Source organism: Siniperca chuatsi, linkage group LG5 (genome assembly GCF_020085105.1).
Source record: "Siniperca chuatsi isolate FFG_IHB_CAS linkage group LG5, ASM2008510v1, whole genome shotgun sequence".
NCBI lineage: Eukaryota > Metazoa > Chordata > Actinopteri > Centrarchiformes > Sinipercidae > Siniperca > Siniperca chuatsi.
The window spans coordinates 21695591-21712049 of NC_058046.1; the positions used below are offsets into that span (position 1 = coordinate 21695591).

At 38.5% G+C, this 16459-nt stretch overlaps 1 protein-coding gene across 6 annotated transcripts in view; it reads left to right on the forward strand.

Moving 5' to 3' along the window:
- The window catches only part of grid2 (glutamate receptor, ionotropic, delta 2), a 535356-nt gene that overhangs the window by 419421 nt on the left and 99476 nt on the right, over nt 1-16459 (forward strand). For all 6 annotated transcript variants that reach the window (XR_006377990.1, XM_044195946.1, XM_044195941.1 and 3 more), the window contains exons 9-11: nt 2340-2441; nt 8735-8932; nt 13419-13731. Coding sequence is in view for 5 of the 6 variants with exons in the window: in XM_044195946.1 (XP_044051881.1) it covers nt 2340-2441; nt 8735-8932; nt 13419-13731 (613 nt within the window). In the remaining variant the exon portion in view is untranslated. The remainder of the gene's footprint in view (nt 1-2339; nt 2442-8734; nt 8933-13418; nt 13732-16459) is intronic.

Consider the following 16459-nt stretch of genomic DNA (forward strand, 5'->3'; position numbering starts at 1 on the left):
CACACATGTGCCTTTATCAGTTCTAACAGGTGTTTGTGTGGTATGTGTGCATACATGGCTGGATTTATTTCCTGCAGGTGTGCTCATGTGTGAATGTAACGTGACAGCCTCCCCGTACTATTGGCCTCTCTTGGTGTCGTTTGGCTGCACCGCTAATGTTTTATTGATTTTACACGCTCACGTTTTTACAAGCACTTAGAACAGCTGCTGTGCTGTAAATTCACCTTTTACAATGTCTTTCATCATCACTGTTCACCACGCATCAGTATCTTGTTTGTCAGCTATGTGATCCCCATCTCTCCCTGTCTCTCGTGCTCTCTTCCTTAATGTTGTTTATGTTATCTCTTGCCTTTTCATATGTGTCCTGTCTGTCTCTTGTTTGTGTGTCCTTTGTATATTTTTCACTTTACACTCACCACCTTTCCCATATTTGTAAGTTTACGACTGTTCGTACATACACATACATGGCACATATATACACTTAGAAAACCGGGAAGGGTTACAGGCAGCATATCGGAGTAGGGAGTAGGGTGTACACATATTATGATCAAGGGCGGTATTGACATTGGGACTGTAGTGAAAGGAGTACAGCAGTAGTTTTTCTGTGTTGTAAAATAAAGGTTAGTTGGCTCATCTTTAGAGAAACAGCAGATTACAAATGTCTTTGTTTTCTGCATGTTATAAAATAGAGAAAAAACAAAAATAGGGGATACAGGTTTTGTGTGTGGGAGAGGAGTCAGACTTTGATTCTGGTTCTACATCCCCCCCTCCAGGTTGTAATGAGGATAACATGTAATATAATCTACTTGGCTGTGTCTGTACATAAATGTTACATAAATGCGGACAGACAACCTACAAACAAGCCTACTCAGTTCCGAGAAGTAGTGTTGATTTAAAAAAAAGTGAAAACACCTGTGTGGGTGGACCATGGCTGTGCAGGGCCTGTAAAGGGAAATAATACCCTGCTTATAACATACCCCTTTAAAGGCCCTGCACATCTACACTGGTGTTATTAGTTATCATTGATTAGACTTTAGCTCAAGTAGAACTTGGGCAGAGCCATGCTGGAAATAACTAGATGTCACCAAATTTAAGGTACCAATAAGAATGCTAAAAGTTATCCCACCTTTACAGGTGCAACAGGAGGAAGATGTCAATTAAGCACATCCACACAGACCTGAGGGGAGAAATAAGTAAAAACTATGGGGATCTGTGGGGATCAACCATGGGTGTGTAGGGTCTTAAATTAAACATCAAATTTATATGATTATGTAAAGGGGTGAAGAGCAATGAAACTGATACTACTTGTTGCCTATTGGTCAACTTTGGTATTCTCATCACACTGTAGCAAAGTTGTTGACTACAGGCTTCTAATGCAAAAACCTGCTCCTGACAACACCTAACGTAATTCTATCAGAGGAGTCAGTTAAACTGTTATCTTCTATTCTTACAACAATACTTCAGACATGATTTTATATCTTTTTTAAATGGCAGTGCGTAAAGAAATAACCAGTTTAGCTAAGCTTTACTGTAAGTATTGGTCTCAAAAGGGAATTGATCAGAATTGGCAGAGAATTGCACAATCAACAGTAACTTCAGGCTTTAGAAAAATAGATTATCCCATACTTCCCTCTGAAGCATGCCCTCTGCTTCTCTGGTGTGTTTGTGTTTTCTTCTAAGCACAAATCATGCCATGCAATTTTGTGTGTATCACAGTGTGTAGTTGTGTGTTTTTGTCTTTGGATAGCAGCCAGCTAAATCACTTTTTTTTTCCCACTTACTCTCTCTCTAAAGGGAAACCAGGCTAGTTTGATCTTTGAAGCTAGAAAACAATATTTTATTGAAAGCAGAAGGCAGCACATAGATTAAGAAAATATGGTTAGGGACTTAAATAATGTGGTCTGGGCTAAAATACTGGAAGTTTATGATGCAATTTGAAAGAAGTCTGGGTTAGGTTCATAAAAGCACATTTGAATTAAAGAAAGTCACCATCCTTTTCACAGGTACAGTACATAGTGCACCAGTGATAAACCTTATTTGAATTACATGAGACATAATAGAAAGTGAGACATTGGAAGATAAAGTATTCAGTAGGTAGATAGATATTTGTGTTTACCAAGGTTACTGTCATTTAACTCTCCAACTGTGTTCCTTTCTTCTGGATTACAATAATGTACTTTTACTGTTTTGATATCTTTTCAGTATTAATCTTGTGCATGCGCTTGAAGTGCATTTGACTCTTTTCTTCTCTACAGTTTATCGCTTGGTAAACCCAACCGGGTGTCCACGATGTCTGCGAATCTAACTGTTTTGTGTGTTTGTGTGTGTGCACATTGCAGCTGGCAACGTGGGACCCAGTTCATGGCTTGAACGGCACGCTGACCGACAGGAAATTGGAAAATAACATGAGAGGTGTGGTGCTACGAGTTGTCACTGTCCTGGTGAGTATAGCTGACCATTGTGTGCATTTCTGTGTACCTGTCTAAGTTTTTTTTTAAATTGTCCTGTTTCAGTGTTCCCTGTTTGAAAATTGTCCTGCTGTTCACTCAGAAGAATCAAACACATACTGTTTGTGACTAGTGCTGGCATGTCAGCCTTTTGCTCTATTGTAAATCCATCCTTTTGTCTAGTTTTCTGCCCATCATTGAGCTCTGTCTCTGCAGAGATGTAGAGAGGGACACATTGAGAGCTTGTGTGAGGGAATGAAAATGGCAGACAAACATTTATGTGACAAAGTGTTGAGAGGAAAGAGAGGAGTCAGATAAGGTGAAACACAAAACGTAACAAGGTGAGCTTACTAATGGACCAAGCTATCATCATTTAATTAGCTTCCATTTTGACATTTGACAGCTAGATGATAGAGACTGTTGGAGTTTTGATGATAGTGAGACTCCAACTCTGTATGTCTCGCCTGCAGCATCGATTTGAGTACACCCCATGAGTGCTTTAAAGATTCACTGCAGTAAATTCTTCATATCCTGTCTTTGAAGTGAGAAGCAGAGAAGGAAGAGATAATGCTAGACATCTTTGTGACTATCCCTTGTTCTTTCTATTATTTTTTTCCAGTCTTTGATTTTCATCATCCTTAAAGGGAAAAAGTAAAATATGGATTGTGTTTTCGAAAATCGCCCTTTTCCCCATCCTCAGTGTAGGGTGGTTCCTATAGATGCACTGTATGTGCACATTTATGTTCTGTGTTCTCTTGTTCTTCCTACCCTTCATGTTCTGTACTTCTGGTTGTGACTGATGCCTTGTGAGGGCCTAAAGACAAAAATAGATAGGAATAGAGTGAAATGTCCAGGGTGCTGCCTGGATGTACTGTTTTCTTTTTACATACGGTTGGAGGGCACATCCTGATTGTGCGTTGTGTGTAAGTGTGTGCATGATGTGAAGGTTTCTACTGGGGCATTTGGAACAGATTGTTTTGTGTTGCCCTGGGCTTTCTCTGCTCTGATATAGCTGTTTTCTGTCCCTAAGATGCAATGGTCTCATACAGTACCATGCAGAGTGGCTCTTGCCCTGTAACACGCACAAGCAAGCGAGCATGTGTGTGTGAACAAACACACACACACAAGCAAACACATCCAGACACAACCAGACTGTTGTAGTTATAGTTATCGATTAACTAACTATTAGGGCTAATGACTCTAAATCAATGCTACTGACTAACTGGGACTGTATTGACTATTAAATGGATGTTACCAAGGAATGTTACCAAGGCTACCTGTGTTTATGACCCTCTACAGGGCTCAGTAGTCTAACCATTCTGGTCACAAATGTGACCAAAATTGATATTTTGCAACTGGAAATTTTATTTGAAGCCTTTAAAGTATTACATTAAAATGATGTGTTCTACACAGGAATTTGATTTTCTTTAGATGTAAGACTCTAAAGGTGCAAAACTTATTGACTTGTATATGTTCCTAATTTGGTTTGATTCATCTCAGCAGCTTAGTCTTCAAATTTTGCAGTTTTTTCTGTGAAGCTTGAATATAACTACTGCAGCCCAAATAAGCAGCCAAACGCAGTAGATTTCCCGTTTTAACTTGAGTTCACATTTTTGGAGATAATGAAAGAGTGCTCACAGTGTTTTTTTCCAAATGAACCTAAAGTTTTACTTTGGAGGACTATAAGGTACACAGTAACTACAATTTGAAGACAATTTTGTACAACAGTTCAAAGTGTTGTGATGAATAATTGATAATAATGATCGATGATAATTGATATGGTCCCATTCACTTGTTTTAGACATTCAGTTAGATTAAATGATGTTTACATATATGTTTGACTACTTTCAGTGCTGTTTGTAAAGTACTAGTCTATTTAAACTGCTTGCATGTGCAGATACTGACAATTTTCCATAATAATCATGTTTATAGCAGGACTGATGATTCTTTTTGCATTAACTTGTTGTAACTGTGGAAAGTTCTGAAAAGTTGTAAAAACTATTCACGTCACATTGTTTATCTTCCAACTCTATTGCAATTATAAATGTACTGCATTGCAATGAGTTCAGGTAGAAAGAACAACATGAAGTTTTTACCCCTGGTAAAAAGGCTTTTATCCGATTTATTGGATAGCAACAGTAGAGAGATGAAAACGAGGGAGAAAGAAATGCAACAAAGGTCAGGGACATTGCGGTTCATGGTTGCTGGCTTAACACCCAGAAAAATTCTGTTTTACCAGTGAAAATAGCATACAGGGCACAGCAGAGACTTTAACTACAGTAGTGTGTTCCAATTGATAAAAATGTTGGATCTTTGGATCATCTACATAAATCATAAGTCACAAAGTTCAAGATTTGGTTGAGTCTGCACTGCTTGTCTGTTGTCTGTTTGTGATACATATCCTCCATCTTTATCAGAGACAGAAGGAAAATTCATTTTTATAACAATATGAAAATCTAATCTTCTGCAGAGACTAGCAGGGCTTTTCAAAATAAATTTTACACCAACAAGTGTTTTGAAAATGCTCACTGCTGCAAATCACCACATGACTCTATTATTTCCAGCATTCACTCAGAGGACTCTTCAAATGCCATTACTTAAGTCTTTGTGGAAAATTGCTGTTCCTTGTCCCAATCATGTCTCCAAAAACACCCGAGCAGCACTGAGACCACATGTGGTACTTGCAGTCAAGAGGAGACAGGGGATGAACTTGTGCCAAAGGAATTAGCGTAGAGGAAAGGGAGGAGGAGGAGGGATGAGGGGATTGAGAGATGGGAACAATGTCGGAAAGACAAAGAGGAGATGGAAGAGAAGGTTTGCTGGATATAGAGGGATGTAAGTGGTAAGTATTGTAACCTCGATGGATGGATAGAAAGAGAAGAGGTGTCCTAGACACGTTTAGGGAAAGTGGGAGGCTTTGCGGTGTGGAAAGATGCTAAATGGTATACTGTATATCATAGCTGGTGAGTGGCAAGGTAAAGAAAGAGACTGCAAAATAACAACAGAGAGAGATAAGAGACAGGGCAGAGACTAGCGTCCCAAAGCCAGGTTACATCTCACAAGGTAATTTTTCATTACAAGATTTTAGTCTGGAAACCAGTCTGGAACAATTGAGGCTGGCAGCTCAAAGCCAGATCAACCAGTGAGCTATGGGATGTTTTTAGATGATTGCATGACTCATTGCCTTTCAAAAGTCAAAACTTGAACAGCTCTTTAAACCAGATTTTATGGATTAGGCATTTTTCTGCAACTGCATGGCCTATTTCTTTTACTTCAGATTTATTCAAAAAATGATTTGGCCAGATAATTTCTGAGAGATTTGACAATGTTTCCCCAACAACCACCATGTTTTACAAGCTTAAAGAAAGAAGGAATGACCAGTGCCTTTCCAGCAAGCGGTGCGTTCATCTAGTCAGGTGTAGGAGCGGTTCGTGTTGATGTCTAAGCGAAGGAGCGAACTGTCATGTATTGCATAGCCAACTTGAAATGACATCTGTGTCAAACAACTTGTGCCCTTGCCAGAGAACAGTGGGCTGAGCTAAAACCGTGGGTTGGCTTTGAGACCCTAGAGAGACATGAGGTGCTTTTATATATTCCGTTCACCTAGTCCTTTACCTACAGTGCACCATAATCAGATCAAATACCAAACATGCTTTCAGTATTTTCAAACACTCCCACCCCCACATACACACACCTACACAGAATTCCACATGCACAGTTTCATGCCTTGTATTGATTTGCTGCTGCTATTGGTTGTGTGTTACATGGTTCGCTTGCAAGCTTGTGTAGGTGGACATGTGTGTATGCATCTAAAATATATGTGTGTGTGTGTGTGTGTGTGTGTGTGTGTGTGTGTGTTTTCACTGTCTACCACAGAGCCTGTTTATTTGGAAAGTCAATTAGAAAACAGAGAAAATGGTAATGGAAGAAAATATTTAAGAGGGATAAGTTGAATGGATTTTGAAATGAGAAGCTTTCTAGTTTTTTCAAACTGAATACGTATTTACTGTTTTTTTGTACTTTGTAAAACCCAAATTCCCTTCTTTATAAGACGATCAAACAAGTATTTATTGATGAATTGTTCTTTTTCTTATTTTTGTCAGTGCTTGGTAAACTTATTACATCCCCCTAGTTTGATTGACAGTTACCTAGCTTATTCGATTCTTCCAAGACTCCTATTGTCCTACCCTTCAGATATAGAATCTGCAATGAAGAAGTGCCTGAATATATTCATACAACTTTAAGCTTGAAAAATATTGTGTGAATATTCTCGCACCCTCATGCATATGCTGGCAAAATGGTTAATTATGAAACCATGATATCTAAATTCCCTGTGTTCACTAGTACCAATTAAACTGTCATTATAACTATGTAATGCATGATTTATCTCGGAAATGAGCTTCCAATCTGAACATTCACCTTAGAAGTGTATTTGGAAGTATTAGGGCCTGGGCAAATGATCAACTGTGTTATTGTTCCACTGTACAACAGGGTCAGCCATGTTTTTTACACCATGTTTATGTTTGTTTAGAAAGGTTTAAAGTTCCCACATAGGGAGGTAATCAATGGTACTCGGGGTGTTATTCAGTGTATGTGTGTGTATGTGTATGTTAGTGAGTGTTTCTGCCTTGATTGATGGATGCTTGTGATAAGAGAGGGACTTCGCATGCATATCCACTCACTGCCTAATAGCTTATTGAACAGCAGCAGCTAGCAAGGATTAGAAACTGCCAAATTAATGCATAGCATAGCCTGCATGTGTGTGTATGTGTGTATGTGTGTGTGTGTGTGTGTGTGTGTGTGTGTGTGTGTGTGTATGTGCAGCCAGTATCCAGTCAATAACACACAGGCCCTCATAAATCTGCAAGACATACTGGCCTAAAACATTTCACTCATCAATAGGGATTTATTAAAGAAGAGAGAAAAAGAGAATGGGGGTGAAATAGACAGCTAAAGAAAAAACTCCTCTCAATCAAACACTCAATCCAAGTACAGTAACTAAAAGTAAAAATCAATTTAGTTTTTTTCTTTTCTAAGGTGAGTTTCTAGCTTCCTGCTCTCCTTGTTAAAAAAATACATTGTTTCTCCTTGCGCTGTGTTCACTTAATTGGCTGAAATGTCAGCATTGCTGGTTGTCATTTAACCTCAACAGGAAGCTGCCCTTTAGATGCCGTGGTGATATCGATAAACAAGAGGTTTAGTTTGTCCCAAGCGCATTTAAAAATTAACCAATAAAAAACAAATCTGCTGAATTGCATGGTGCAATTATTGATTTTGAACATTTTAATTCACTTGAAAATTTTAAATAGGTTATTTTTTAAATAAAATATTGAACATGGTTCCCTCTGTGAATAAAAAGAAAGCTGAGTAGGGAACTTTGGGTGCCTAGCCAAAACAAGACTGGGGGGTACATCTTGTTTTTCTCCTGGAATCCCAAATAGACAGTCAAAAAAAGAAAGCGCTTAGCTAAGAATTTAAGCGCATGGATAGATATTGAGTACAGCATGTCGTTGCATCTGTTTTGGTACCTTTTTCAGCATCCGGTTTGCCTCCACAACAACAACAGAAGGCAGAATTATTTTTGATCAGAGCACTATTTTTTATGGCCACTAGAGGCACTGTAGAGCAATATTTTAATGAGTCCCCATGCTGTTAATATCTAATATTGTATTAGGAAAGGCTGATACCCATGCATGCCACAAGAGAGGGGGATGTGATACACATTTCACCCACAGGGGTGAGATTTCATCCCGGCTGGTACATTTCACTTGTCAGAGGGGTGAAAAATCACATTTGCACCCGACTACACAGGATGGTAATGCATATTGAGAGTTGGGGGTGGTAAGGTATCTTTCAAAGGTAGCGATGTGCCAGTAAAAGGGAAGAAAAACAAGACTGCGAGCCAGTGTAAAACATACAGGTCTTAAAACATAAAAGGCTTTGATTTTGTTAGTGGTATGAAATGTATTCAACCGTCCAAGCTGTTTTTAAAAAAAAGTAAACTACAGAGGGAAGCCTACCTTTATGTGTCATGTTTTACTTTTAGGCGTATAACTGATGGTTGAAAACTCACGTACAATTAAACTAGTAGTGTGAATAAGAATGTGTTGAAAATGACTTTTTTGTACTGTATGTGTAATGTAGGATCTCAGACATTCTCCCAACCTTTAAGATGAGTGTTTGTGGTGGTATAATGGCCAGCTGAGTAATTGGGTGATTTAATGCTTGAATGACTGCTGTATTGATTGGCTACTTGACTGACACACTGATTGATCTTTGCCTTCCAGGAGGAGCCATTTGTAATGGTGTCCGAGAATGTTCTAGGAAAACCGAAGAAGTACCAGGGATTTTCCATCGACGTCTTGGATGCTCTGTCCAACTACCTGGGCTTTAAGTATGAGATCTACGTCGCTCCAGACCACAAATATGGCAGCTTGCAGCCTGACGGTCTATGGAACGGACTGATGGGTGAATTGGTCTTTAAGGTGAGGATAAAATAAAATACATACATGCAAAAACACACGTGAGCACACACAAACACACACTTACAATGCAAGAACAGTAAAATGGAATATTGGAGAACAATGACATGGTTGGATAAATGAGGATTTAACCTGTGGCGACAATATGCAAAGAGCTGTTTGTTGCCTATTTATGCACACACACTATACCAATACACATGGAGGAGAAGCATGGATGCAAGCAGGCACATGCCATAGGCATCACTTATGCTAAGTAGGACTATAGACTCCCTCAGGTTTATTCTGCACAGTACAATCATAACATTCCCTCTAGAAATAATGTCACTTCAAAAGCAAATATTTGAATTAGGCTACCATAGGGCTGAGTTTAACTTCTTTAAGTTAAACTCAGCTACACTTAACTTGACAGTTCATGCATTATTACTTATTACTTATATTATTACATTGTATTATTATACCGTACATACTTATCATCAACCGGTAAATCCACTTTGTACTTTACACTTATTTTAATTTTATACTTATATCCACTTGGTATTTAATTTATGTTACCTGTATTATAGTGTATTATATTTTGATTTGCTTAGAACTTCTATTCCTGTGTGCACTGACGTGATAGTGAGCTACTGTAACAAAAGAGTTTCACCTCTGGGATCAATAAAGTATTTCTGATTCTGATTCTGAAATTGGAAAGAGAAATTCAGACCCTCATTTACTGTAGTCTGAAGTGGACTAGAGAGGGGCTGACCTTTAAGATTTAGAGATGTGATGTTGCATATTGGTGAAAACAGTAGCTGTATAAAAATTTGACTAACTTCAAGTATCTTCAAGTATTTGATGAATAACTACTGGCAGACACTTGAACTGCCTCAGTGAAAAGAAGCAAGAGAGTGTGAAGCTATAAATGTGAATTTCACAAAGATGGAGAGGCCTTTAGTTTGAGGGCAATAAATTGCTGCAGTTGGATGATAACTACATTAACTATAACACAGCCGCTGTAGCATACAGGTTACTTAAGGTAGAGACACCTTTGTGTACCAAAGTGTACCAATGTCACTGCTGTGTAACAAACTTGCGAACCAATCTTTTGTGCTGCCAGGTTTATGGCCCTCAGTTTAGATGCCAAAGCTATCTGTTGTCTGCCAGTCTATTCCAACACAGACATGGACAGCTTTTCTAGTAACCATTAGCAAACAGTTCTGAATATTTGACATTCTGTACTGAATATAGTTGATATTATAATCCATCTGTTCATCTTTGACTGTTTACTGCAAAAGGAAAGTAAACAGCAGAGAAACAGAATGAAAGAAAGAGGACCTTTCAAATGTGTACAGTCTAAATAGTGATTCAGATTTTTAATTTTTACTCCACAATCAATCTGTTTGGTCAATCAATATCTCCATGAACAGTTGAAGAACTCCCAGCACATGCAGGATCTTTGCTAAGACAGCTCATTTTGTTTTGCTATAGAAAGAAACGCTAAGCAAACACATTGAAACATTACAAGAAGCATCTGAATATACAAAATAGTTCTCAGACCTTCTCTGTTCCTCTGGGGCCTTGGTTCCTTAAAACATTCATTGAATGTTGTCATGTGGGGGCCTGCCAGCAATAAGCCTTGAGCTCACCTGAGTTTCTTTCAGTCACACCATTCTTTTGTCAAAATAATTTATGGATTGCTCAACTGGGATGCAACAGGGCCAAGGCAGTAATAACAACAATGGGGCTTTTCACCCTCAATACCAGAAGTAAGTAGAGGCAAGATTAAAGAAATAGTTTAGCTAGGTACAACATTATTACCATTTAAAGTGAGTTTACTGCTTATCATTAATCTATGATAGCTACTACAACCACCTTAGCAATTAAACTATTTTTTGGAATTGCGTTATATATTATTATATTATATATTATATAATTTTATATCTTGCATCCTAAAAACCAAGTAAGAATTTGTTGCCTTCAAGACTAATGTTCATTAACACCACATTCAAAAATCAATCAAATCTAATTTGATCCTTTTCTAGTTTGAACACATAACAAATATTTTAAACCTAGTTAGTTTATTTAGTTATTTTGTTATGCAGTATGCAATTTGGACACAGCTAATATAAGGAATGGTCAAAGAGGTCAATGCAGCAAGGTTTGCCAAAAGCAACTGTTCAACATCTCAGACATAAAATGCTGTTGTGACGTGAGATCCCTTAAACGAAATAGAGTACAGGCCACTTAAACTTTATTAATTGATATTAATTCAACAAAAAAAAAAAAACCTACAGTGGCAGTAGATTCTCATTTATAGCGATTCAATCCTCCTCATACATTTTTATACAATAAAGACTAAGCTGGTCTCTAACTATCACTATGTGTATACGTGTGTACATGAGTGCATAGCTGCATGTGTGTGTACAATGCCCTTTGATGTCCTCCTGGGATTGTACGAAGTTGCTTCACATTTTATTCATGTTTTTTTTTTATTGTCAGCAATGTTTTCTCAGAAGTTTTCCATGCCTTCAGTTCATTATTTTCTTTTGGCTGTGTCAGGCTTGAACCTTTTTTTTCAGACAGGGCTCACCTTCCCTTGACCTTGTATACTTGTGTGTGTGTTCAGCCTTTGTAACCCCCCCACCCCACCCCCCACCCCCACCTCCATGCAATAGCTCACAAAATGATAGAGAAATGCTTCGAGCACAATGCATATTTATGTGTACACAGCCGAGCGCAGGCTGTAAATAAACCGAACATGCAAATAATTTTGTTTTCCCCATCAGTCAGCAATAAGGTTTATCTCTCCAAAAACCCAATTATACCAGATAATTATTACCCAGAGTGCTCTCTGGAAGTTTCCATGTTGACTGACCACAGCAGTCAGCATGGCAGTTCATCTCTACTCACACACACACACACACACACACACACACACACACACACACACACACACACACACACACACACACACACACACACACACACTTGCATGCACATCGTTATGTTGTCTCAACCAACAGGCATCCTGCAGGGTTTCTCCTAATATTCTTCTTGTGCAGTGTAAGTGACAATTTCTGCACATTTAAGCATTTAGTTTCCTCACACCACTGTGAAAATAGCAGATTTTTTTTTGCCTACAGTGGATTAAAAATTTTGTTTGTTTTGGGTGTGTGCGTGTGGGGATATGGATGTGGTGTGTGGTGGGTAAGCATGCAAGTGTGTGTTTGTAAGTGTGTAATCAGTGTGTGTGTGTGTGTGTGTGTGTGTGTGTACAATGACATTTGCCTACAAAATCACCTAACGTGTTACTGTCAGTTGTTTCTAGCAACAAATAAAATCTCATTATCAAAAAAGTATCAAACAATCTCTCACACTAGTGTAGATTTCAAACACACATGCGCACGCTCACAATAGCATCTTAAATCCTTATTATGGTACAAGATGTCTACAGCTGCTAGCCAAGCACTGGGGATTGAAAACATTTTAATTAGCCATCATTGTTTCTGCATTTAAGCTGAGCTCAGCCTATTTTTCTTGGCAGACATACTCACTGACAGCTTTTTTCAACTTGAAGTCTTTAAACATAAATAATTAAAGCAGTCATTAGTTGTCTCTTAAAATTCCAAGAATTCCAAGTGAGAAAGGCTTTAAATGCTTGTGGAGGCACACCAACACAAAAGCAGATCAATTAACTAATTAATGAATGATTCAAAAGTAATACATCAAAAGATGTCCAGTACACGCAAGACAGTACTTACATACTTATATACAGTAGTCGCTATTTACTACTAAAGCAGCACACAATATTTAAGATACTTTAAGAAATATATTATATATCATGTGCCAACATGATCATTAACCTGTTCACATTTGAGTTTAGTAAAGCTTTCACGGCATTACAGAATTTCCCATCAATACCTAGATTTATTAGGCTGGAACAGGGAAGGTCTTGGATACATAATCACCCTTTCAAAATCAAAACTGAAAATCTAAGTAATGGTTCAAAACAAGAAACCAACTCCTGCACACCGTCAACACTTAAAACTATGGTTCAGCTATGTTTTCGTCAAACATTGCAATTGAATACATTTACATTTAAGTGTTGACAGTGAGTGGGAGCTGATTTTTTGTTGTGAACCATTGCTTTATCTCCTACGCTCTCTGTATACAGGTGTGCAAAGACCACTTGTCTAACAAAATAACAAAACACATGTCCCTTATGGTATGTTTGCATTTACTTTTGAAGAAAAACAATACATATTGTCCACAAATTCTCTTTTCTCAGAAAACCCATTTTGTTTACCAACAGCCCAGATGTTTCCAGGTAATAGTAAAGTTTCTTTGTATTTAGTGTTTTAATGAATTATTTTAGACAGTGGAATGAAAATGAGGCACTTACCCATCTATGGGTACAAAAGTCCTAATTTTTTAGCCATGTTCCTCACCTACACATTTTCACAGTGGTGATACTTCAAACTCCTCTCTTACCCTCCTCCTCTTGCAGCGAGCCGATGTGGGACTTTCTGCCCTGACCATCACGCCTGAGCGAGAGAGTGTCGTGGACTTCACCACACGCTACATGGATTATTCTGTGGGCGTTCTGCTGCGCAAGGCCGAACGCACTGTGGACATGTTTGCCTGCCTGGCGCCCTTCGACCTGTCACTGTGGGCGTGCATCGCAGGCACCGTGCTCCTCGTTGGCATCCTGGTGTATTTGCTCAACTGGCTCAACCCACCCCGGCTACCCATGGGATCTGTGTCCTCGACAACACTGTACAATTCCATGTGGTTTGTGTACGGCTCCTTTGTACAACAAGGTAAGGGAGTGGAAAGCAGGAGAGGGAACGCAAAAGAGGTTTGCCTGATGAATGAATGAAAAATTTTTTGGATGGTTAGATCAGGCATAAACAGATAATTAAGGACTGATGGATACACAGATGTGGTGTTACAGTAAATACTGGTGGTTTTGTGCAACAAACTGTTTCTTGTGCAAAGTGTAGAATCTAGGTATGAAAAAATGTGCAGTGATGTATGACAACATTGGATTTGGAAAGTGAACTGAAACATTATGGTTTCACATGACAACCCAGTGTCCTAAAAGTTACATTAATATGCTACTACTTTGCAACAGCAAATATGTTTAGAAAGACACTAAATGCTTGCCAGATAAGGACATATTTTATATATTTTACCAAAACTATGATCTTTCCCTAAGCTAACCACACATGGGACACAGGATGTGAACCCTGGTCTCTGGTGTCAAAGTCGTGAAGGTAGCACTTTGTGGACTGGAAAGAATGTTAACAATGAACATAATTCACGCTGCAATTATGTTTTCTGCAAAACGTATTAGGCAAAACTAGTTAGTAGTATTCCAAACAAGTATTTTTGTTTACTTGTCACATGACTTACCATGTGGCCAAAAAAAATCTTTAACCAAAAATGGCCAGGTCATGTATAGAATGAGTGAAGCTGGTGTGTTCTTCACTCTTTTGTAACCTTTTAATGAGGTAAGTCAAGCTCTGTAATTCCGAGGTTCCTAGAATTATTTGTATATTTTCATAGTTTATTATTCTTGGCAATCAGAAGATGCACAGCAGTGTTGTTGTTTAATAGTTTGCATAGGGATATGGACTTGTACAATATACTATATTTGCAAGGTACATCACAAAAGTAAAAGATAGAGAGATAATGGGAGGAGAGGGAAACATAGAAGAAAAAATGTAATTGCTGAAGGAATCTAATGTTAATTTGATAACAACTGTCCTCTGGTGTCATAAGTGTGGATTGACCTTTTGAGCAATAGTCAAATGAGAACAAAAGGGAGGAGAAGTTTTGTTCCACATGGATTGAGTGGAGAATAATGACCTCATCCTGGTTATCTACCCAAAGATTTTCCAGAATCCATTGAGCCATGCGCAGGTGTGGAGATCAGACAATTGACACCTAGGGAAGGATTTAAATTTCATCAGTGCAAGAATAGAGCCATGACGGGGAGAGGAAAGGGCAATGGGAACAGGGAAAAAATGAGATCACATAAATGTGTGTGTGCACTATGTCTGTTTTCCAACTGGTTTGTGTGTTGTCATTGAGTATCCATATCTCTATTGAGTATAGAATGAAAGAGAGACACTAAATATGTTCTTATTCATAGGCTCATTCCTGTGTTTGCATCTGTGCAGATGTGTGTGTGGTTTGTAGCGTAATAAATAAATAACTGTTAGTTTCCAATGAGCACAGTGTGCTCTTGCTATCATGCTGTGGGACTCACAAGAGTAAATTTTTTAGGCTGCATTAATTATGCAAATTTTAGGAGGAATTTTTAGGATATTTTTGGGGTTTTTAATGCTGCCTGTGAAACATTTCAGGCCCTGAATAAGCAACTGATGAGCATTCCACCATTTGGTAAATAATCCTCCATCTTGTGCTGCAGCTAATGGTGGTAATGAAGATGATGATACATGCTAATTGCTGTTTGATATTTGCAATCGTTTCTCTTTTTAGCTGTAATTAACATTTTAGTCATGGCATCATTAGAGAGAAAAAAGAGAGAGAGAAAGGATCTAATTCTTCAAGAGTGGGTTTGTCCTTTGTGTGTATATTTGTGTGTATGGTTCTGTGTTGAATATATACTGCATAGAATGTGTAAGTGTGCGTGTGTTTGTGTGTGGCATCAGGTGCATTTTGTACATGTGAGAAGAGCTTTGCTTTAGCCACAGGTAATTTATTTCTTATTTGGCTAGCCAGAAATATCTCTCTGCTTCTGTCAATACGCAAGGGGGTGTATCCCATAGTGAGACATTGAAACGAGTGCTATGAAAGAGAACTAATTATGAAGTGAAACTATATCCTGACTGACAAATTTTAAAAACTCAGGTTCAAAAAAGGTTAATAATGTCAGTGGCAAAAACACACAAAAATATAAACACACACACATATACACCACATATTCATACAGCAGTTCTTTCATTCCCCCAGCACCTCTATAATGTCCCAGACCTTTGTGCTTCACCCTGAAATATTACCCTTAGGGAAAATTGATTCAGATGCAAAGACACACACACCCACAGCAGGAGGGAGCTGGAGATGAGCGATAAGAGCGAATAGTCAAACATGGCGCAGTAATTTTGCTTTTGACTGTGTCACATACTGACTGTGAGAGGGTGAGAGAAAGAGGGAGGTGCAGAGGGATTATACTGATTTCTCTCAACCCATCTTTTTCTTTTCTGTCTCCTTTCTCTTCCTTTGACTAGTTCTTGCTATCCACTTTCTTATACTTCTGTTTTTCTCCCTTTCATCTCTCGTTTTGTCTTTTTGTCCCCTCTCCTTATCATCTTTTCTGCCTTCCTCCATTCATCCCTCCTTCCATTTTCTCTTCATCTGTCCCCTTCTTTACCTCCATTCTCCCCTCTCTTTTTCTATCTGCCTTTTTTTCAGGGCTACCAAGGTACTAGGCAATTGATTGTCTGTTTACAACTTCACCCATAGGTTTGTCAGTCTGGTGTGTGTGTGTGTGTGTGTGTGTGTGTGTGTGTGTGTGTGTGT